This window comes from Equus przewalskii, chromosome 18, assembly GCF_037783145.1.
Source record: "Equus przewalskii isolate Varuska chromosome 18, EquPr2, whole genome shotgun sequence".
NCBI classification, from domain to species: Eukaryota; Metazoa; Chordata; class Mammalia; order Perissodactyla; family Equidae; genus Equus; species Equus przewalskii.
Genome location: NC_091848.1, coordinates 40589821 through 40613940, shown reverse-complemented (window position 1 = coordinate 40613940; position 24120 = coordinate 40589821). Strand labels below are relative to the sequence as shown.

Genomic DNA, 24120 nt, shown 5'->3' with positions numbered 1-24120 from the left:
ATTTGATAAGTATTCACTATCATCAACAACTAATCCAAAAAAACACTGCATGTGTGGGTACCCAGGAGACCCTTGTCATGAAAAATAGTGGAATTTCCTAGTTTATGGACAATAAGTGTTCAAGGAATTTAGAATAGCAAGATCCATATGGCTAGTGGAATCATCTGGGAAATTTCATAAAGGAAGAATCTGATATGGGTCTTTATGCATATACAGGATTTAGAGAGCAAGAGAATGGGAGTGACAGAAGGGAAGCTGAATAAAAGCAGAGACGCCATAAAAACCAAAATATTCAAGGATAGTGACATAGAAGGTTTGGAAAGCTGAGTATTTGGAAATAAGGTAATGGAAGCTCCTGAATGCACAACTGAACTGGGTAGCCTTTATTTTCTAGACCATGAGGATAGAAGATTTGTGTGCAGGACAAACAACATGATCAAACTGACCTATGCAATTTATTCTTGTGCTGGTATGCAGAAGGGATTCAAAGTGAGAAGATCAGAGGCAGTGTTCTATTAGTGGCTAAGCCAAATGATGACAAGGGCCTGACTAGAATAGTAGCGATGAGAAAAGGAAAGAAGGGATAAACCAACAAGGCAGTGAGGAATATAAGAAAAAAAAATCAACCCAGTTTGACAATAATTGGATATGAGGTATGAGAGAATGGAAGAATCTGAACAACAAGGTGAATGATAAAACCATTAGAAGGAAAAAGCAAAAAGGAGTGATAACCAAGAGAAAGGATTTTCGTTGTGTCTTAAAAGTTAAGTCAGAGTTCGATAAGAAGCCTTGCCAATTTGAGATAGCGCAACATTCAGATATCAAGATCTAATGGGCATTTGGCAATATGAGACCAGTACTTGGGAAAGAGAATGAGAACTGAGGATAAAAACTTTAGAATTTTTAAAAAAAATTTCTTTAAAATGTTTCTTTAAAATGCCTCTTTTTGCTGAGGAAGACTGGCCCTGAGCTAATATCTGTGCCCATCTTTCTCTGCTTTATATGTGGGACCCTGCCACAGCATAGCTTGATAAGTGGGGCACAGGTCCACGCCCAGGATCCGAACCAGTAAATCCCAGGCCACCGAAGTAGAACGTGCAAACTTAACTGCTACACAACCAGGCCAGCCCTTTCAGTAAATTTTATCTCTACAGAATACACAACAGAAAATAAAGTCACTACAATAATTGAGCTGAACAAAAATGTGCACAATAAATGAAATTTGAAGCAAAAAGAAACTATTGAAAAAAATAATCATTTACACGTATTGACAGCAACAAAACATATGCAACAGCAAAAGTCTTACCTTAAACCTCTTGTCCTGCAATACTTTCTTGATGGCAACCAGTTCTCCTGAATCACAAAGTTTGGCTTGATATACCACGCCAAATGACCCATTTCCAATCACTTTAGTGTCTGTATAGCTGACTTCTTGTGGCCTGTCTGGACCCTGCCCAGGAGTTGCCACCACTGTGGTCACCTTGCTGCCATCCTTGTCTCCTAAAAGAAAGAAGGGATAGAAAAATGAGAACCATAAAGAATTAAACAGAGAAAACTGCCAAAGTATACAGTAAACTATACTCCGTACTATGAATTATTTTTAGATGCTCACTTTAGTTTATCATATAGAATTACTGCAACTATTTGTTTCAATTAAAAGTAATTTTTTTAACCACCATATATTCAGTCGTTCTATAGACCAGGCACTATGTTTAGTTTATATATGTGACTTCATTTAATGAAAATAACAACCCCATGAAGTAGATAGTACTGTTCCCATATTAAACATAATGGGAAGAATATTAAACTTGCCCTAGGTCAAAAAAGAGAATGGTGGTCCCACCAGGGTTTGAATCCTTATCTGTCCAACTCTAAAGGCTCTAGTTCTTTCCTCGAGGCTTCCTTACTTTTCTTCAAAATAAAATATGTGCAACTAAAAATGTCTCAACACGCTGACTCTATTCAGACCACTCTGCCTTTAGGCAGGTAACACTTTAAGTTTTCACTTCTCCATATCTTATTTCTTTTTAAGAAAATAGTGGAATACCTCTCAGAGAAAGGTCAGATGAGGAATAGGAACAGGAGAAAAAATGTTAATTTGGGAGTAAGCGATGTAAAACTTAAGAAAAATCAAACCCATTCTGAACCGAGCCTCACTCAGAAGTAGCTAACTGGCTGTGGGGTCTCTGCCCACTCATGGCCCTCTCCTTACCTTTTTTTGCCTTCCTCTTCTCCCCCCATAACAACCTAAAGATTCTCTTCAATTCAAGCTCAAGAGCCACCTCCTACTTGACTAGAGACAGTTCACAATCATCTTGTTCTCTGAATTCTTAAACTACTCTAAACTATTCTAGCACCTCATGTTAAAGAGCTTTAAGTTGTTCTTTTATTGATTTCAGAATACACACAGATTCTAGCGACTACAATCATTGTGAAATAGCAATTATGATTTGTGCTGCTTCTCTCTTCCCTGACAAATCTAAAACTAATTCTCAGTACAATGGTAAGTCCTTAGGTCCACTGACTAAACCACACTTTTTACCCCATTACTTTTCCATTATATCAATTTTATTTTTAAGATGCTAACTGAATTCACACTAACCTAATAAAAGAAAAAAAAATGTAATATTTAACTCTAGATACCAAGCCAAAATTATGAAGTATTCATTTGTATGTCACATATAAAAAGATCAAAAATATAATAACCTGGGGATTGGCCCCATGCTCTAGGGATTACGTTTAGCATGCTCCGCTTCAGCAGCCCAAGTTCACAGGTTCAGATCCTGGGTGAGGACCTACACCACTCATCAGCCATGCTATGGTGGCGACCCACATATAAAGTAGAGGAAGACTGGCACAGATATTAGCTCAGGGCTAACCTTCCTCAAGCAAATAAAGAGGAGGACTGGCAACAGATGTTAGCTCAGGGCTAATCTTCCTCAGCAAAAAAAAAAAAAAAAAAGGAAAGGAAAGGAAATATACATATAAAATAACCTAATTTTGCAATGGCTTGAGTGTTTTTCCCCTACCAAACATAAAATCGCCAGATAAATGAATATCCAAATGTCAGTGGCATATTATTACCAATAATGATAGTCATTTAAGTTCACAGAGGTATTAATATAGACAAAAGCCAGTAAGCAATATCTGTGACTGATGAACTTTCTTGCTTGTAAGACAGCCTTTATGACAGATACAAAAAGAGTGAATGATTCCTACATAACATAGCTAGGTGAATTATAAGCAGTCTATACTACATCATGGCCAGCTATCTTGAACACCTATGTCTTTAATTCCAAGGTGAAACACTCAAACAGGTATAATTTAGTTAGCACAAATTCAACACTATTTGTAGAAAGAATAACTCAAATCTTGTCAATACCACCATTTTTATTTACAACAGTATTACATACACTTTAAATGCACACAAACACCAGTACAAGCCAACACATATACAGCAGTTCTCAAAGCGTTCAAATGGTCCCTTCACATCTCACTTCCTAGTAAAATTAATCTTAAATATATCTGCTAAGCACCTAGTTTAATCTGAGTTCTAAATCATCATGCTCCACTCCCAAAATATGTTCCATATTACTTTCATTTCTGACCACGTTAATCTTAACTACAACTTTTCAGGTTAACTACAAATCTTACTATAAGTTATTTTCTTCTTCACTTGTAAAATAAACCTATCTTTACCTGTATTATGGTACTCCTAAAGACAGAATCACAGTCTTCTGAACTTAAACTCTAAATGAAGAGATCTAGAAAGGTTAAATCCAGAAAGGTTAAAATCCAAGGGACTGAAAACATTTTCTTACAATCCACTGTCCCAAAGAAAATAAAAAGCAGAGGTGATTTCAAAGTCTGACTCTTCCCTAGATCATCCAAATCAAAACCAAATCATAAAAAAAAGAAAATTTGATGATCTATGAATTAATAATTCCACTGAACAAGTTGCTTGCTTGCAAAATCTCACAGGTCTAATTCACAAAACAAAACATTATTTTTAAATTAAGACAATTAGTTTTTAAGAATGGCTGTTGTACATCACAATTTTAATTGAAAACAAAAGCCATTTGGAGTATAACCAAAAATTATCCTTTTCTACTATGTAATCATATTTCAATTAAAAAAAACAGGAGTCACAGCTTTGTATTTGCTCCCATAAGAGAACTTAAGCAATGATAAGTACATGTAATGACTTTCCCCACTTGCCTCCTCAGGCTGCATTTCTTTAAAAAACCTTCACATTTCATAAAAATAGTTTTAGGGCTTCAAAAACCAGCTATGAAAGCTATCCATCACAATCCTGGTATTTAAGTGTCTCTTCAACCTCAACTAGTAAGCCTGGGAAGTCTAACCCAGCATCATGATTTGCATATGAGAAAAGGCACAAATGAGATAATTCTGCAAAAATATTAAAAGCAGAGTAGAAAGATAAACAGATAAATCCTATAGATGCCATAACTGAGAAAGACTCTTGAGGCCTCAATTTTAAACTGTGATTGGATGTGGACAAGGACCAATCCTTTCACCCTCCTGTACATCTAGTACAAAACTACTCACTATCTTAGCAGAAATTAAAAGATTTCCTCTATTCTCTTTCAAGCAGTTAAGAGAGACTCCTGAGAACTCTTATGAACTACTATTCTCTGCTAACATGAAATCCCTAGGTATACTAGGAACAATGGGTCTCAGGCTTTCTACCTCAAACATCCTGGAACTTTTATTCAGAAATCATCAAGCTCTTCAGACTGCTCCATCAGAGATCTGAACTAGCAGCACTGTAAAGAATGGCAAGATAACACTGGGGATGACTTGGCATGAGCATTAGCAATGCATGGGACAGTCAGCAGCTAGTGTGCCAAGGAAAAGCATGTCACCATTTGGCATTGTAATTTGCAGACTTAGCAATAAAATAACAGCTGTATAAAATTTCACTGTACAAAGAACTTTCCAATTCATTGTTTCATCTACTCTAACACTTATATTAAATGTAGGGATATATTATGTTTACTAAGCAAAAGAGGAAAGTAAAACTAAGAGAAATTAATTTGTCCAATACCATAAAGCTCTAAGTAGCAGAACTCTTCACTCGCCTCATGCCACCTCTGCTCTATTTTACAACCTCCCTACTACAGCTGAAAGACTAACTTTATGCACTATGACCTGCACCAAAAGAGGAGATAATGTTTCTGAAAATATAACATAAAAAGATCAGCTCCAGAGTAATAAGAAGTAAGAGAATAAATGAATAATCTTATAGAGTTTTCAGGCCTCAATTATTCACTTATGAATAACTAAAGAGCTATTTATTTCCAAAGATACTTTGGCAACATTAGATTTTGAAACTTACTCCAATGCAAAAGCATATGGGAAACAACTGATTCTCTGATGTTCAAACAATTTAACATTTGCTACTAGAAACTGAATAATTCTGGATCTTAGCAATAGAGCAGTATGTTAAACACTGCTACTAAGAGACCAAAGTCCTCATGAAAAACTAGAAATCGTAACAAATGTGCCTCATTTTTTTTTTAAAGACTGGCACCTGAACCAACATCTGTTGACAATCTTTTTTCCCCCCTTCTTCTTCCTCTCTCTAAAGCCCCCAGTATGTAGTTGTATATTCTAGTTGCAGGTCCTTCTAGCCATACTATGTGGGAAGTGGCCTCAGCATGGCCCAACAAGCGGTGCCAGGTCTGCGCCCAGGATCTGAACCGGAGAAACCCTGGGCCGCCAAAGTGGAGCACACGAACCCAACTACTCAGCCACAAAGCCAGCCCCCTAAATTCCCTACTCTTCACCCCAATAAAGAAATCCTAAATATAAAAACCACAACAGACCCCTCAGGAAGCAACGGAAAAATGGTATGCAACAGAAGAACCACTTTCTACTGAAGGTTGTTAAATATAGAATATAATTTTTACAAAAGCCTTAGGCATATCCCAAAATTATATGTGTGGCCTAGTTTTCTGTCTCTCAAACACAGAACTTTACCTGTAAGCAACACCTTGTGGTTCCATTTTTTAAGTTTTTTGAAGTCACTCAGACCAATCCACCCTGGGATGAATAAATGTTACAGTGTAACAGAGCCCACATCCAGAGTGTGGAGTGAGTGTCCAAAATCCAAAAGGCCACTTCTGCTGTGTTTAAATGCTTAGGAGGTATCTGACAGTGACACTCTAATTTTATATGAATGATAAATCTCAAAGTTGAACATACTTTAGCCATTTAATTTGATGTTTCTTAAGATTCAGAGCAGAGAAAAAGCAACGATGGCAACACTTGTTACCTGAGAGGCGGTGGAGATGTTAATAAGCCATACTACTGATACCAACTCAGCAAAGGCAGTAATGACTGGCTCTATAAAATCTTCCTTTAGCTCAAGAATAACATTCCCACGTAGAAATAAGAGAAACTTAAAAAGTCTGTAACAAAAGCCCAGAAAAACCAGCGTACCACCAGCAACCACAAGGAAAATACAAAGTATTTTCATGAAGCTTTTTACCTAACACTAGCATTAGTAGGGAAAACAGCACTACCTACTGTTTCTCTATCACCAAGAGAAATGAAGAGAAATAACTGCTATTTTTACAGATGTTTATCAACAACATGGCAAACATTCTACTGAAAAATATTCTTATATAAATTACTCAAAAGAACCAAAAAGAACCTCATTTACAGGCATGATTAAGACCATCTGAGGGAGAAACACTGACCACTGTCAAATTTTCAGGTTTTTAAATCAAAATCCAAACAACTCTTTATTCTAAGTAACCGGCTAAGGAACTTATATTAAAGCAAGATGTTCTCCCCAAAATAAACAGAACAGCTTAGAAACATGAAAACAACATAAAAATGAATAAGCAAAAGAAATAAAAAGGAACTGAGGTCCACAGCATCAGAGTTAGACAAATTCTAAAATAAACGTATTCTCATCATGAAATAGGGGCTCTACTCTGGGATGTGGAAGCTCTCGCTGGAGTGCAAGCACGCACCCCTTAGAGCAAAGCTGCGAAGAAGAAAGGGAATGCCTACGAAGCAGCTGATCAGTCACATCAACCCCAACAATCAACAGCATGATAAAAATTCTCAGGCAATTTCTATGTAACCTTGATGTGATAAAAATCTTTCCAATAGGTCCTTTTCCCTTAGACACCATTCATCTCCACATGATTCTGTCTAAAGGATTGGGAAAAACAAAACACAGAATTACTAAATTTCCTTTGGGGACAGGAAGAGTAAACCAAAGGAGAGGCAGCGGAAACAAAATGGAGAGATGTCACACAGGGGCTGGCTTTTGGACACATTACCCTGTATATCACTTTTGGAAAGTGAAAGGAAAACATTGGGTGGCAGAGGATAAAGATGAGACAGAAAAGACTCCAGTCCTTGACAACACAATAACACCACACTTTCAATCATAGGAAGATACCATGCCAATGGGACTAACAAGCATCAATTCTGAAGAACCATAAAATTCCCCTTAAGAAAAAAAAATCCAATGAAGTTTTTGTCCTTAGAGAGAGGCATAATGGTGTAATATAGGCTCTAAAGTCATACGAAGGCTTGAATGGCATATTCTAGCACTTAATATCTATAAAACGGAGAGGGCAGCTACTTCAAAGTGTTGTCGTGAAGATGAAATGACATAGGTTAAGCAGTTTTTTTAAGCACATGCTATGTAGTGAGTGCCCAATAAATTACAGTTTCTCTGAACTTTGAATTATTGGCAGTAGAAATAGGAAAAAAGCTTTGTTCTGCTCTGCTATGCTCTTTTACCACCAGTATGTGTCCTACTACACTGCTTATCACAATGTTCCATAATTATTAAGAGTCTGAGCCCCTCACTTGACTAAGAGTTCTTAGGAAAGCCGGACGTTATCGGAACCATTTACATTTCCCTAGTGCTTATTATTAGTACAGGACTCAGCACAATGCAGGTGCTCAGCAATGTTTGCTGCTGAATTTATGTAAGAATCACTTAAGCAGAACTATTAGGATTTGGGAACTGACTACTTGATGCTAAATTAAGCAGTGCTTTTGCTGCTTCTTATGCTTGCCACTGATGAGATACAAATGCCCAGGGATAAGGCATATAGAAAGGCCTTACAAGTAAAACAGAAAGAAGAGCTTACTGAAAACATGGCGACAAGAGGCAGCCAAAACAAATGACCCAATTTGCCACGTGTGTACTAACTGACAGGGAGGAGAATTACTCTGTTTCATAACCCTTTTCCAAATAATTCTGGTTTTTTGGAAGAATCAGTATGCAGTAACGGATAAAAACTGGGCAGGGGACATCTCTGAGGTCTGAAGTTCAATTTACATCAATATATATGTTAAGCATATTCCTTGAGTACTGTTTTACAGTTTGTGAGCACCACTCACAGTGGATATAAGAATCACCTGGGGTGGGACCAGGCCCATGGCCAAGTGGTTAAGTTTTCGCACTCCACTGCGGCAGCCCAGGGTTTTGCTGGTTCGGATCCTGGGTGCAGACATGGCGCCACTCGTCAGGCCATGCTGAGGCGGTGTCCCACGTGCCACAACTAGAAGGACCCAAACCAAAATATACAACTATGTACTGGGGGGACTTGGGGAGAAAAAGCAGAAAGAAAAAAAAAAAGATTGGCAACAGTTGTTAGCTCAGGTGCCAATCTCTATAATAAAATAAAAAGAATCACCTGGGAGCCCAGGGGTTAAATTCGTCTGCTCTGCTTCAGCGGCCCAAGGTTCACAGGTTTGGATCCAAGGTGTGGACCTACGCACTGCTCATCAAGTCATGCTGTGGCAAGACATATAAAATAGAGGAAGATGGGCACAGGGCCAATTTTCCTCAGGAAAAAGAGGAAGATTAGCAGTGGATGTTAGCTCAGGGCTAATCTTCCTCACCAAAAAAGAAGAAAAAAAAAGAATCACCTGGGAGAGTTGACAAAAAATGAAAATTTTAGAATTTCACCTCTAGAGAGACTCAGTAGGTGCAATGGGGCTCAGAAAACTGTATTTTCAATAAGCACCCCTCCAAATGATTATTAATGCAGTTCTAGCTACCATACTTTGAGAAAGAACCACAATACTATTTATTCCCTACAACAACTTTGTAACATACTCATGATAATTATTTAACAAACAGGACAAACTACCGCGTTTGAAAAGGTTTGGTAGCTTGCCCAAGGTAACCCCTTTAACAAAGTGTACCTACAGGATTCAGACCTGTCTATTCACTCGAAGCCTGAGTTACTTTGCTTAAGACCATGCCATAAAAATAACACACAGGGGTTGTGGTCCTAAAATCAATTTTCTATTTTCAGCAAAACTGAAAATTTCAAGTATTTTACAGAAGGTTCTGATGCAAATATCTGTTAGATATCTAAAATTTTCACTTCCAAATATCCATATTCCTCTTGAACTAATTTTAATAGACAACTTTTTTATCTTCTATTAAAATCCAGATTTTACTTTAAACCAAACCAATCAAAAACCAGAATGAACTATGTTAATTTTTCAACAGCCTGAACTTAAATATTATTTAACTTCTGAACATAAACTGGAATCAAGCATATTTTCCCTTTTTCTAACTCCAACGAACTGGAACAAAATCAAACCAAACCCAAAATGAATAAATATTTCACTTGGTCTTAAGCCCTCACTTGAAATAATACCAAGATGTATTTTAGAAACAGGTTTATTTCCCATGAAAGTCTAAAAGGCTTGCAGCATGTGTGTAAAGAGCTTCGGCTGTTAGGTATTTACACAAGAATCTTTAAGTCTTAAACATGCTTATCTATTTGATTTACAAACTGTCCAATTTGGGGTGGTGAAGAGTAGACAGCACATTTAAATTTTTCTTAATGAGGAAGTTTACCATATTACCCAAGAAATAGTATGCTATACACAGATGGAAAGAGTAAATGGTAAGCACTTAGACTAAAGAAACAAACAATTACTTTTAAAAAGACTCACTCACAGATCCAATGCCCACACTTCCAGCAACTTCAATCTTGAGCAGCCACAAATCCAGAAGAAAGCCAGAAAATAGTTATCACAAAGCTGATATATTTTAGTCTAGTCTTTAGTGAGGGCAACATTAAAATCAATGCTTTACAAATTTTCTTAAGGGATTAGGGTGTGTTTTTGGCTTGCCACAAATGCCCTTGACCCTCAAGAATGCCCTCTGACAACCCAAATCCCCACACTTTAACAGCTCACTTAGTCTGGCTTTTGCCTGAACTATGCACCAAAGTTATCTTTACCCCTAAATCCAGACTGCTTTTCCTACAGCACAGCATACAATTTTATATACATTTTAAAGTGAATATTAACCTAAAATTTGTTAGATTTCAAACAGTGGTGGAGGGAAGAGGGCAGGATGGGATTTGTTTTGTCCCAGAAGACTTGCTTACTCTAGATGGGTCCTGTACTTATTTACCAAATATAATTTAACAACTAATATCCAATCCATGAGGCAACAATCATGTTTATCAAGTTTATTGCTGTAGCCTCGCTTTATACCTATACACATAGCAGGCTGCAAAACATCTCTTCATTTTTAAGTGAACAAATTCCTATAGGATTCCACTATACTTTGAAAACTGCTAACAGTCTAAAAGTCACTAAAATAAGTACCTCTAACTCCTTCTCTAACATGACACAGGACCCTGTAATCACCTCTCAAAAGGGGTGAGTCACTCAGACTGAGAAGAAAATGCAAAGACAAAATTCACCAATTTGACAGTTTTCCCTGGGACCAAACCTCATCACCACACACCATCATTTTCCATCATCATCACAAATAACATATTTGTGGAGCACTTTACAGACATGATTAGACCGATTACCTCACTTTAACCAGGCAACAGTCCTATGAGGAAGGGAGAATGAATACTAAATTGAGAAGGAGAGAACTGAAGCTCAAAAGGTAAGTAAAACTGCTCAAGGTTATACAGTAATATTGAAAACTACAACCCGGGTCATTCAAATCCCAAGTGTAGTACACTTGCCAATGCCTATAAAAATGGAAGCCACTCAAGCCATTTATTTCTATTCCAAAGTAAATCCATAAAAAAACTCAGTCCAACATAACCACACATTTTAAGTAAGCATCTTAACACCTTTTAATACAAACTGCAAAAATAATTTTTAATATAAAACTGCTTCATTTTGCCTGACAGGCTATCTGAGAGACAAATCATCTAAAAACGAGTAAAAGGAGAGTCGGAATTCCCCTGAGGACAATCAAATCACTGAACTGATAGCAAACATATAAGCACTTAAACAGATGTAGCAGAATACAAACTAATAACCTACTGGTTAACAACAGCTGCTACTTTTACAGGAATAGAAGGAACATTTCCTGCACTTCTTTTTGGACTGATTTATTCTAAATAAGAAACATTACACAGTTGGCCCAGTGGCATGTAATGGTTAAGTCTGTGCACTCCGTTTCGGTAGCCCAGGGTTCAAGGGTTCAGATTCCCGGTATGGACCTACAACTGCTCATCCAGCCATGCTGTGGTAGTACACAAAACAGAGGAAGACTGGCAACAGATGTTAGCTCAGGGCCAATCTTCCTTGCAAAAAAAAACAAAGAAAGAACAAAAGAAACACTGGGGACTGACAAAGCAGGGAAGCATAATTTTTCTAATCAATAAACAAAGAAGGAAATGAAGACTAAATCTCTTTACATCACAGTTTTCGGACTCTCCTATTTGGCTAAACTATAATATTTTACTTTTCATAAGTTTAAAGATCGAGCATAACTGTTTAATAATAATAATAATTGAATTTACTTTTTAAAAATACCCCAAATATATATAATATTTGGGTGGTGGTTGCTGTCCCACATGATGAAAAACCAACTCTGAAATACGTGCATACATTATACCAAAGTAGCACACTGTTCTTCATTCCCAGTTCTAACTAGCTTCCAAAGATACTCAGCACGAGTTACTGACCAACACAGGGATGCCTAACCCAACATATTTTCTTATCATCACCTTCTCTCTCCTTCAACAGGAATCATTCACATTGTCATATTCTTCCCTCACTCCCTCAAACTTGCATTATTCTTATGCCAAGGAAATGCACCTCAGGTGGCGTCCTAGGTTACACCACCTTCTAGTTTTTCCAAACCTTAGTTACCTGAGGAAACTCTGTATCCTTTTCTTTTCCCTACTCTCTTCGTTCCACTCAAGAGCTAAAAAAACAACTTTGAACACAGCTGTTAAGCAAAAGGATAAATAATACTTCTGCTCTATACCTGGCATCAGCATCAAGAGAAAGTAAAGCTAGGAGGTGAAAAGCCAATGCCATCAACCCATAAAGCTCTGAAAGTATCCAGAAAGATCTGTCAGCCTCCCATAAATCTCTATCTACTCCTTATCTCCTTCAGATTAAATCCCTTCATCAATCAAGTGCCAACATTTAGGAGAATTTTCAAAACTAATTTTTAGGGGGTTTTTGTTTTGATTAATTACTATTCTTTCAATTGTATTACTTTCTATTATTTTTCACTATAAATACGTAGACATCTGAGCTAATTACGGCTTAGTTATTTAGGCTTTTGTAGGACAGCCTGGGAACCTAACAATTTTTTATTTTACATATTTACAACACCTTCAATGGAAAAATATGTTCTGAGTTCCAAAACCACTGACGAACTTTTAGAACACAATCTGTTTACAAGCTAAGACTTTTCTGTATTATCTAGGGGGAAAATCCATCTAAAATATTACAGTTTCACTTATTAAACTGTTAAAATGGAAATGTGATAGGATATCTCCTAAGAGCTTTACAAGAATCTCTTTAACTATGAGAAATAAAATAGCCAAGTAAAAATTAAGAGTTCTGTCATTAATCCTACTTCTGCAAGGAACACCACAACACATTTTCAAATAGTGATTCATTAATTTTTAGTTTAGATTTACAACCACATAAGATGCTACATTTATAGTTAATAAGTAATCTGCTAAAGAGAAAAATACACTAAATAACATTGCCCCAACTGATTCTAATTACTTGGAATGAAATCCATATTGGTTTTTACATTTGCCCCTCTCTTCCTCCCTCTAAAAACTGGCTTAACATCCCCCAACACTCTCCCCACAAAAATGAACTTCAGAGGGGCTGGCCCCGTGGCCAAGTGGTTAAGTTCGCGCGCTGCACTACAGGTGGCCCAGTGTTTCGTTGGTTCGAATCCTAGGCACGGACATGGCACTGCTCATCAAACCACGCTGAGGCAGCGTCCCACATACCACAACTAGAAGGACCCACAACGAAGAATATACAACTATGTACCAAGGGGGCTTTGGGGAGAAAAAGGAAAACATAAAATCTTTAAAAAAAAAAAAAAAAAAAAAGAACTTCAGAGAATCTAGCAATGCCACTCAAATAGGGCAAGTCCAAAGCCCATCTCTCTCCAGAGGAAGAGTGCTGACAGATCAACTGGGTCAATTCACAAAGCACAGTCCACATGGCATTTCTCCCCACAAAGCTCTACTAGAAGAGATGCTAACTGGGCTCTGTTAAATAAAGGCCACTGGAATGACACAGTCCTACACTCACAGTGGGGCTATAATGAGACTTGGCTCCAATTGCCACTGCCTAAGAAGTATGGCTGATCCTCTTGCTAGGGGGGCATAGAAGAGTATGCTGGGAAACCCCATGCCAGGACACAGTATACTTCTCACACTCCTCACTCATTACTTACAGTGTCAGAAGCTCAGAGGACATTAAGGTAGAAAACACTTTCTCTTGAAAAAGAACTTTCATCCTTGGGAAACACCTACATTCCTGACCTTGCCCTTTGCAGACGGTCTTTTGTCATCTCCTCCTGTTACCTACTTGACCTAATGATAAACCAGGACAGGACCAGTGTAAGTCTCCTAACAGTGACTGCTAGCTAAGTTCCTTTTTATACAATAGCTCCACAATCTGCAGGCGCAATGGCACACATACTCATTTTTAAAAGAAAATCAGTGGAAAAGTGAATTCCATTTAAAATGAGACAGAGGGGGCCGGCCCCGGGGCCAAGTGGCTAAGTTCGCACGCTCTGCTTCAGCAGCCCGGGGTTTGCTGGTTCAGATCCTGGGCACGGACCCACCACCACTCATCAGAACCTGCTGTGGCAGCATCCCACACAGAAGAACTAGAATGACTTACAACTAGGATATACAACTATGTGGTATGGTTTTGGGGAGAAAAAATAAAATAAAATGAGAGAGAGAGAGATACAACCCTATACTTTAAGTACCTGTACTTTAAATCATCATCTCTGTGTGGCTTTATAAACTATTAATTCTCACACATGTGTTTATGTTATGCACATCCTTTCTATTTTGTAAGTATTCTCTCATATTTATGGCACACAGTAGGCTGACTGATAGAAAGTTTCAAAAATCCTGAGAATAGAAAAGGAAAAAAGATACAAATAGAATTTCTGGTTCATATACACATTGTCATGATTAATTCATCACATGCATAATAAGCACTGTCTGTGCGCCAGGCAGGTACTGTGCTAGGAACTGGGGTCAGAAAAAATAAATGAGACAAACAAGGCCCCTTCCTTCGTGCAGCTTTCTGTTCAAAGAGAATTAACTAATTAACTTATTTATTTATTAATGAAATCTGGATTCAGTATTTATTCAAAATCTGGATTCAGTATTTCCTGTAAAATAATAGAGCCAAGTACCTTACTAATTATTTTCATATAATACCTCACTTAATCTTAACAATCCTGTGAAGTGCATGAAAGTATCTTTATCTTGCAGACGAGAAAACTGAGACTCCAATAAGTTAAGGGACTTACTAGAGATCACAAACTAATAAGAGGGGCCACATTAAAACCGCTGTTTGACTCCATCCAGGTGTCAACTCTATTCAATCTGCTTCTAAGAAAAGGCCAAACAGGAAAAGGTACCACTGGATGCCCAGACTATGAAATTAACTTTAACTCGCATGTAGAAATAAAATTCCAAAAATCTTTTAAAAATTCTTGTGTTAATATACGCAAATAACTAGACCAAGATTCCACTGAAGTTTTTCTGAGTTGAATCACTCCAAGACTCCATCCAATACAGCCCTCCATTCTACGTATGTTCACGCGCTTCAGATGAAATACATTGTAATAAAAGTTAGCTATGAAATAAATATCTGTAGAGCAATCCTATTTTCTCACCAATTTCCATTATAAAAACTGAAACTACATACCCAAAGAAGAGCTCCACAGTAGACAGAGTTCAAGGCTTCGAAGATTTGACATGGTAAATAGTCCTGTGTTAATGATAATCTTGCAGATTATCAAGGTCAAAAGAAAGCCATCTGACCTATTATTCTGAAAGCGTCACTTTAAATTTCCTCAAGAAGAAAAATACTATTTCCTCTATCTTGAGACCCCCATATACATAAGCTACAGTCACATACCTTTGTCCCAGGAACCTGCATCATCCAAAAAGGAGCAAAGTAAACATTAAGGGAGAAGAGAACAAATATACCTAACAGTCCAGGCACCACGACAGATAGAGAAGAAATGGTGGACCTCAGAGGCCAATAACAGCAGCTGAACCTCACCAATTTCATTAATATTTCCATCAAAGCAGATGAAGCAACACTCTCCTGCAATAAACTGTGTCCCAAGTAGACAGTAGGACCCACAATTTACAAATATCCTTGGAAAACTGAACAGTTGGATTCTAAATAAAAAAGAGACTATTTCAGTTGGGTTATTCAACTTCTTGGGCAGGGCAAATATTCCAGATAATCTAGGCAACAACATAAATGGACTCCAGAAATTAACCTGGCATTGACAGTCTTAAGTTTTCCTATAACTAGAAAATTTCCAGATTCATATTTCTGGGAGAATGTAACGGACAGTTCTTATGGTAGCTATCTGATACACATACATAAGGCCTAATTAACCACTATCTTTCTTATTTTTCAGCTTACATTTTCAACTATGAGTAGTGTTGCTACATTAACAGTTAATACACACACACACACCCTTCCCTCTCTTCTCTGAAAACCTCCTTCCCCTCCCACCGGGTTGAACACCTGAATGTATTCATCCAAGTATTTATTTCTCCCTAGACTAGACTGTGAAAAATCAACAACAAATAACAAACTCCCTGCTTTCATGGACCTAGAGACTAGTGGTAAAAGCAAATATTATTTATACAAATAATTACCTAGTTACATAAGTGAGGTAAGAGTATACGAAAAGGAATTACAGGACACAAGAGAGCCCATAATAGAGGATCTAGAATCTAATCAGGGTTGGGTCCCCTTGAGAAAGTGATTTTTAGTTGAAATTTGAAAAAGTATGAAGGGGTAGAGGGGACAATAGGGTAGGAAAAGATAATAAAGGCATGGAAAAAGAAAGATATTGCAGGACTTTAGCAAAATGTGGGAATAAAGAAGGGTAGTCAGTCACAAAAGACCATATATTGCATGATCCTGTCTATATGAAATGTCCAGAATAAGCAAATCTATGGAGACAAAAGGTAAATTAGGGCTGGGGAAGGAGGTGGAGAAGAGACAGAGAGTGACCGCTAATGGGTAAAGAGATTTCTTTTTGGGATGACAAAAATGTTCTAAAATTAGATTATCGTGATGGTTGCACAACTCTGTAAATATACTAGAAATAACTGAATTGTATATTTTAAATGAGTAAACTTTATGCTAAGTAAACTATATTTCAACAAAGCTGTTAAAAAAATAATAAAATAAAAATGCATCCTCCCTAAACAGGGGTGAGGGTAGTGTGGTTAAAGCACAGCAAGAAAAAAAGAATGGAGAGAGGAGGCTAGAGAAGTGGCCAGGAGCTGTACTATTATGCAGCTTTGTAGGACATTTTGGTATCACCAGGTTTAATTAAATGACTTCTTGTCTGATACCTCAGTGCATGCTCATTGCAACTCAAAAACAGTCATTTGAAGAAGTGACCCACCACCTCCTCCATTAGCTTTACAGCAAAATCAGATAAATAAGAGGCCGGCCCAGTCGTGAAGTGGTTAAGTTTGTGCACTCCACTTCTGCGGCCCAGGATTTGCTGGTTCATGATCCCGGTGCAGACCTATGCACTGCTCATCAAACCATGCTGTGGCAGGCATCCCATATATAAAATAGAGGAAGATGGGCACGGATGTTAGCTCAGGGCCAATCCTCTTCAGCAAAAAGAGGAGGATTGGTGGTTGGCTCAGGGCTAATCTTCCTCAAAAAAAAGAAGCAGAAACAAAGAATATCAGATAAATAATTTGACTACCTTAGCTATCAGATAATTTTAAATGAAACTGAAGTCACTGAGAAGTGAATGGTTTCTAATAAATTAGATTTATAAAATTAGACATCTTGCCATGCTACATTTAGAACAACAATGACCATCTGTGAAAATAAAACACCTGTGTTGTTTTAATTAAAAATTTTATCATCTAAGTTGAGAAAGTGAAATGAATCAATAGTGCCACTATTTCTCCCCTAATAAAAAACAACTGTGTTTTTCTTTGTTAGTTAAGTACCAAAAACTCACCATCAGCAACCAATGAATAGAACAAGCTTTTGCTATAAACTACAAAAGAAGGGAGCCAAGGAAAAAAAAGAAAATGTTGAGGCTACCAGCAACATGGCATGGCTGCTAACACTGCTCATACTTTTAGAAGCAATTCTGAAGGAAAATGGTCAAAAGATAAAATACTGACAATTCTCTATCATTCTCCTCAATATGGTAAAAAATGGACCATGAAAATGACACAGGCAGCTATGGAAGGGGGTGGTAAGGTAGGGGAGGAAGGTCCAGGAAAGTCTACAGCTAATGTTTCTCACCCCAAAAAGCCTCTTATAAATCACCTGTGAACCTGAGCAAAGGCAGAAAGGCCACCATCTTCCAGGTTAGTGAACTAAGTTGAGGGAAGAAACAGAAGCCCAGAAAAGTGGAATGCAACCTGGCTTGGTGGTGGAAACGATGCTCTGAAAGGACTGTATCGGCTAGGGGATTCTCTATTTACCTTACTAACACACCCGTCAGGCTACAGAAGAGTAGATTAAAAACAGCAGCCACATTCTGAGAAGACAAAGATATCCAAAATAAGGTAAAAAACAGGGAAGAATTCAGTGATGGACATTATATCAAAACAAAAGATCTGGAAAGAGCTGCCCAATTTAACCATTAGAAAGTTGAAAAAACTTCACACAAACACACCACAGGAAAAACATGCGAAAGCCAAACTAAGAACTCTATCTACAAGAAAACAATCTAAAGAGCAGGAAAAAATTCCTTCCAAGAGTTTAGTGCTACAGGAGAACTTAATAGGAACATGAAATAAATAAAAGAAGAGTCCAAAGATAAAGTCATAAAACAACAGAGAAATAAAAAAGGAAAATTGTTTCGGTCCTTGTATTAGTTTCCTGTGGCTACAGTAACAAATTATCACAAACTGGGTTGCTTCAAACAACAGAAATTATTCTCCCACACTCCTCAAGACCAGAGGTCTGAAATCAAGATGTCAGGAGGGCTGCACTCCCTCTGTAGGCTGTAGGAGAGAATGCATTCCTTGCCTCATCTAGCTTCTGGTAGCTGTCCACATTTCTTGACTTGTGGCTTTGTAGGTACCTCATTCCAACCTCTGCCGCCATGGTCACACAGATTCCTCCTCTGTGGGTCTGTTCTCTTCTGTGTAACTCTTATAAAGACACGTGTCAGGTGGATTTAGAACCCACCTGAATAATCTAAGAAGATCTCATCTCAAGATATTTAATTGCAATCTGCAAACACCCTTTTTCCAAATAACGTAACATTCACAGGTTGCTGGAATGTGATGTGGATATCATTCGGGGTGCCATTTTTTGGTCTACCACAGTTCTCAATTTGTTTCTCAGCTTAGCAGAACAACTATAGATCCAATAAACAAACTAGAAACAGAAGAAACTTGCTGAAAAATTAACGCAGGGAGGAAAGGAAATCACAGCAATGCAGAGGGAATCGACGAGGAGATTAAATGTGGAAAAGATAATAAATGTGGAGAATAAAGATGATTCAACATAAGGATAATTATTGTTCCAAGAGTGGATTCCGACAAATGAATAGAAAAAATATTTGAAGATACAAATTTCCTTAAAATAGAGAGAACTATATCTGCAGGACAAAAAGGTACAGTGTACACCCAAAAGAAGTGACTCAGAATGATCCAAGTATCCTGATTAAACTCAAGGATAAAAAAGATTCTATCAGGCATCCAAACAGAAAAAAAAATTAGTCACTTACATGGGGGAAGGGGCAGGGGATATTTGTGGAAAACCAACAGATTAGTTATGGAAAGAAGGCCAAGCTTTGTCTACCGCTGTTTGGCTTATGACCTTGAGAAAGTCAAGGAACCTCCCATCTAGACCTCAGTTTCCCTATTGCAAACTGAAAAGACTGACTAAATAGGAACTTTTAGATCCCTTCCAGCTTTGTAAGTATGTATATAATTCCACGGCAGCCAGATGAAGAGAATAAATTTCAAACACTGGGTTTTATAGCCTAGTTCTCACCTTCCAATTTTTATTTAGTTACAAGTTGGGAAAGTATGAACTTGCTATATCAGTCATTCTTTCCAGTCCCAAATATATCTACTATATTTTACCTAAGCAAATTAGCAAATATTAAAAAACAAAAAGCAAACACTCAAGGTTAACAAGGATACAATAAAATTAGGCATCCTCAAACATGATGAGCTCTTGCCAACTGAGTTCTGGACAGGTTTTATCAGTTTATACTTTTACTTTCAGTGTTTGAGGATTAATGTCTTAAAACTGTTAAAAAAAAAAAAAAGCCTAAAATTTTCCCCAAATATCAAGCAAGAATGTTAGAAAAGAAGGTCACTAAATAAAGAACAAGTATTTGTTAGGTACAATGAGAAGGTATCTGATGGAGCCAGAGTGAAAGCTAAGGTGGGAGAGGGAACTAAAGGATTATAACCTCCAGTAGTAGTTCTCAGCATACTAGCCAAAGACACCCTATAAGGATTTGTTATTGCAAGGGGGTCTCCAGATCCATACACTAATCAACCACTGTTGGAAACGAGCAATAAATAATGTCACACCCACATATATTAACATACATACATACTGATTCTTAAATATGAAATCTTGTTTTGATTACTTAAGAATAATTTTCTTTACAAGCAGCAGGTGCAGCAACAACAAAGCCCTACCCAGTATAGTTCCCTTTCTAAGAATATGGTGAAAAAAGTCATCAGAAACTGAGAAAATGATTGATTTACGTAGGTATTCATTGAAGCACTATACATAATCACTAAATTGGAACCAATCTAGATGCTCAATAATGAGAATTATTAGGTAAACATATTATGCTCACATTGAAGAGAACATTAAACAGCCATTAAAATTACATTTTCAAAGAATATTTAAGGTTATAAGAAAATACTCATGACACAAGATTACATGAAAAAGCAGATTACAAACTGCTATACACTGCGTGATCCCAATTTGAAATAAATGTTACACAAACACACCAAAAAGTAAACAGGAGTTTTCTCTGGATAGTGAAAATACAAGTAAATTTTTATTTTATTCTTTGTACCTTTTTGTAACTTCCTAATTCTCTACAATTGAGCATGTGAAGTTTTTTAAAGATACATTTGCTTAAAATTCTAAAAAAGATACTCTTTTCATACAGGTATTATTATAATCTAACATTTCTTCACTGGGTTCTAAAAAATTCAGGTATGCTTAAGGAACTGTTTAAAGTATAAATAAACAAATGTCTACTTCTTGAATGATTTATCCTTACTTCTTAAACTGAGTATAACAGGCATTTGAAGAGATGGATTGAGTGCCTCATTCATAGTCAATGTTTATTCTTCAATTAACACTGATTCTTGTATTCAATACATAAAATAGTGACAAAATAAGCTGGATAAATTATGACTTACTGTAATGTATGTTTAAAAGATTTCCTAAAAGGTTACACATGTACTCAGATTCAACTTTTATGAACCACTATGTGACTGTTCATTTAAATCATAAAACAATCAATGAGATACTATTACCATTTAACAGTTGAAGGGATGGAAGAGGCCAGCACAGAGCCTCACCATACCACAACTAGAACCTGCTAAAGCGCATTTACCTCACCAATAACTTGTTCCTCTCCCAACAAACTTTTGAAACCATCCAGACCACACCACTAAGGCCACAGATCCCTCCAACCTACAAGAGACTTCAAGGGCTAAATCTATCACACCTCATTCTTGTTTACCTAAGTCTTCACCAGTAACGCAAGGCTCTCCCATTTGCTATTCACTCTCTCTCTCTTATCTGAGTCAATCCTACCCCTTCTAGAATGTCCTCTGAATTCCTACTCTTTGATCAACAAACTCCACCTTCCAGCCTTAAGGAAAACATAATTCCCCCAAGGACATACTTTCATAAACCCCACAGTGGCTGAAGTGATTCAATTCCTCTACACATCTCAAAATAACGTCTTCCTTGTTCTCTATTGCCATTTCAGGACCTTTGGTCATCCAAAAAACAAAACAAAACTCTGCTTACCTGAGGCCCTTCTATGGTGGATACTCTTCTACCAACCTCTAAATGTTGGAGTTCTTTTTTTGTGTGTGCAAGGAAGATTGTCACTGAGCTAACATCTGTGCAAATCTTCCTCTATTTAATGTGGGATGCCGACACAGCATGGCTTGATGAGTGGTGTGTAGGTCCATACCCAGGATTCAAACGTGTGAACCCTGGGCCGCCAAAGCCAAGCATGTGAACTTAACCACTATACCACCAGGCCAGCCCTAAAATGTTGGAGTTCTTCTGAGCTTAGTTCTTAGACCCCCTTTCTCTTGTGTGTCAATACTCTCCTCAAATTCTTACACACTCCCAGAACTTTAAATCACAGTATTTAAATCATTATCATTTGAGAGCTGTTGGTTCTGAAATTTATTTCTGTAGCCCAGACCACTCTTTCAACCTTTAGAGACTACCATATTACACTTCTCACTTCAGAGTTACACTTGTATATCTCATTCCCCTGATTAAAACACTTGAAAGGCTTCACATGTTCTACAAGACTACAAAATATGGTTTGATCCTCATCTCATGCCATTCTTCCCCTTGCTCACTAACATTGTCACATAGGCTTCTTTCAATTTATTGAATACACAAAGCTCCTTACTTCCTCAGGACTCTTTTATATATTTCCCTGTGCCTAGAATGTTCTTTTTCCAGCTCACTAGCCCACTCCTTTTTATCCTTTAGATCTCAGCCTAAATGTCACTTCCTCAGAGATGCCTTTTCTATAACCATCCAATCTAAAGTAATTTTCTTGTTATTATCCTCTCACAGTAACCAGGTCATTTTTTTCAAAGCACTTGTTACAACTTCTAAATAATATACAAATAATGTCCTGACCATATTAAGCATTCAAACTATGTCTTTTGTATGAATCAAAAATTAGGGAATGAATAGACTTACCACAACCATACAGCTAACACAGAGAAAACCAAGATCTGCCCAACCTAAATGTAATGCTCAACACATAACAACGTCCCCACAACTCTTCATCTCAGACATAACTACATTTAATATTTAACTAGATTTAATAATCCTTATTGTAAAAGGGTATGGTAAAGTTTCAAGATACTTACAATGTAAAAAATTACAAGGACCAGAGTGCTCACAAATATAATGGGAAGTCTGGATTTTTGAAAAAGTTATAAAATAATTTTATTTCAACACTTCTCAAATTTTTTTAAAACATTTTCTTATTTGAATAAACAAGAGATATAATAACTAATTTAGCAGACAGAGTTTCAAATTTTCTCTAATAGAACAATTGTTTGGAATGAAACATAGATAAAAATTTCCAGAAAAAGCAGTAATTTATGTTCTTAAACCAGCCCACAAAAACCTATTTAACATTGGTTAAATAGACCTTAGTGCTAATAATACAAACCTGAGTTCTGGGTCCGGGACGCAGGACCCTGTAGTGAAAGAAGGTTGAGGATAAAAAAAGAAAGTAAGAACTCAATCAAGTCCCTGGGTAGCAAGCTTGTTTTTTGACTGCCACATCCTAAGCCTCTTTTCCCCATGCCCAGGCTCATGCATTTAAAAGGGACAGAAGATGAAGTGGAAAGAGAAGAAAAGTAGTATTTATTAAACACTTGACAACAAGTACAATGTTGGGCACATCGTATTTTACTTACTCCCACCAATCCCACAAGGCAGTTTTCATCATCCTTTGTTTCACAGGGAATATTTAACTTTAAGCCTATATTCCTTCCACTAACCACTTCTTAACCAACCTACTCTAATTAAATAACTGTATAATTAACTATTTAATGCCCTGTCCATAAGGAGATAAAACATGCCTGCATTTTTCACCAGTTTTCATATATAGTAAGGGCTCAAAATTTCTTGGGTAAATGAATGAATGAATCAATAAAAGAAAGTGAGCAAAATAAACTCAAGCATCATCTCCTCTGTGACCTTTCCTAAACATTCTAAACTACGATGATTATCTCCTTCTGGAGTCACACTGATTGTCTCTACTTATGCTGTCCAATACAACAGTCACTAACTACATGAGGCTACTGAACACTTGAAAGTGGTTAGTCTGAATTGAGATGTGCTACAATACATAACAGATTTTGAAGACTTAGCATAAAAAACAGAATGTGAAATATCTCAAGAACTTTTATATGTATTACACGTTGAAATGTTAGTTTTTTTTATATACTGGGTAAAATAAAATATACTACTACAATTAATTCCACCCATTTTTAAAAATTTTTTAAAGTGGCTATTAGAATTACATACTTGCTTCACAATATATTTTTACTGAACAACACTGATCTATACTATCCATCTGGCAGCTTATGTATTTCTATTTTACAGCAGCTCTTATGTTATTTAAAAATTCATATGCGTATGTTTCCCTAGAATGAAGTGTCCCTAGCCTTTATAAATGACAACATGAACTGGAATGCACTTTAAAAACAGCTTAAGTTTTAATTCACCCACGTAAAGTGTACAATTCAGTGACTTTGTGCATATTCACAGGCTTGTGTATTCATCACCAAAATCAATTTCAGAGCCTTTTCATTATACCAAAAACAA

General features: G+C 37.0%; 1 protein-coding gene across 7 annotated transcripts in view; it reads right to left on the bottom strand.

The window, feature by feature from the left end:
- Window positions 1-24120, bottom strand: part of GSK3B (glycogen synthase kinase 3 beta) — a 203063-nt gene that overhangs the window by 134771 nt on the left and 44172 nt on the right. For all 7 annotated transcript variants that reach the window (XM_070583828.1, XM_008514623.2, XM_070583829.1 and 4 more), the window contains exon 2: window positions 1307-1500. In XM_070583828.1, coding sequence (XP_070439929.1) covers window positions 1307-1500 — 194 coding nt within the window. The remainder of the gene's footprint in view (window positions 1-1306; window positions 1501-24120) is intronic.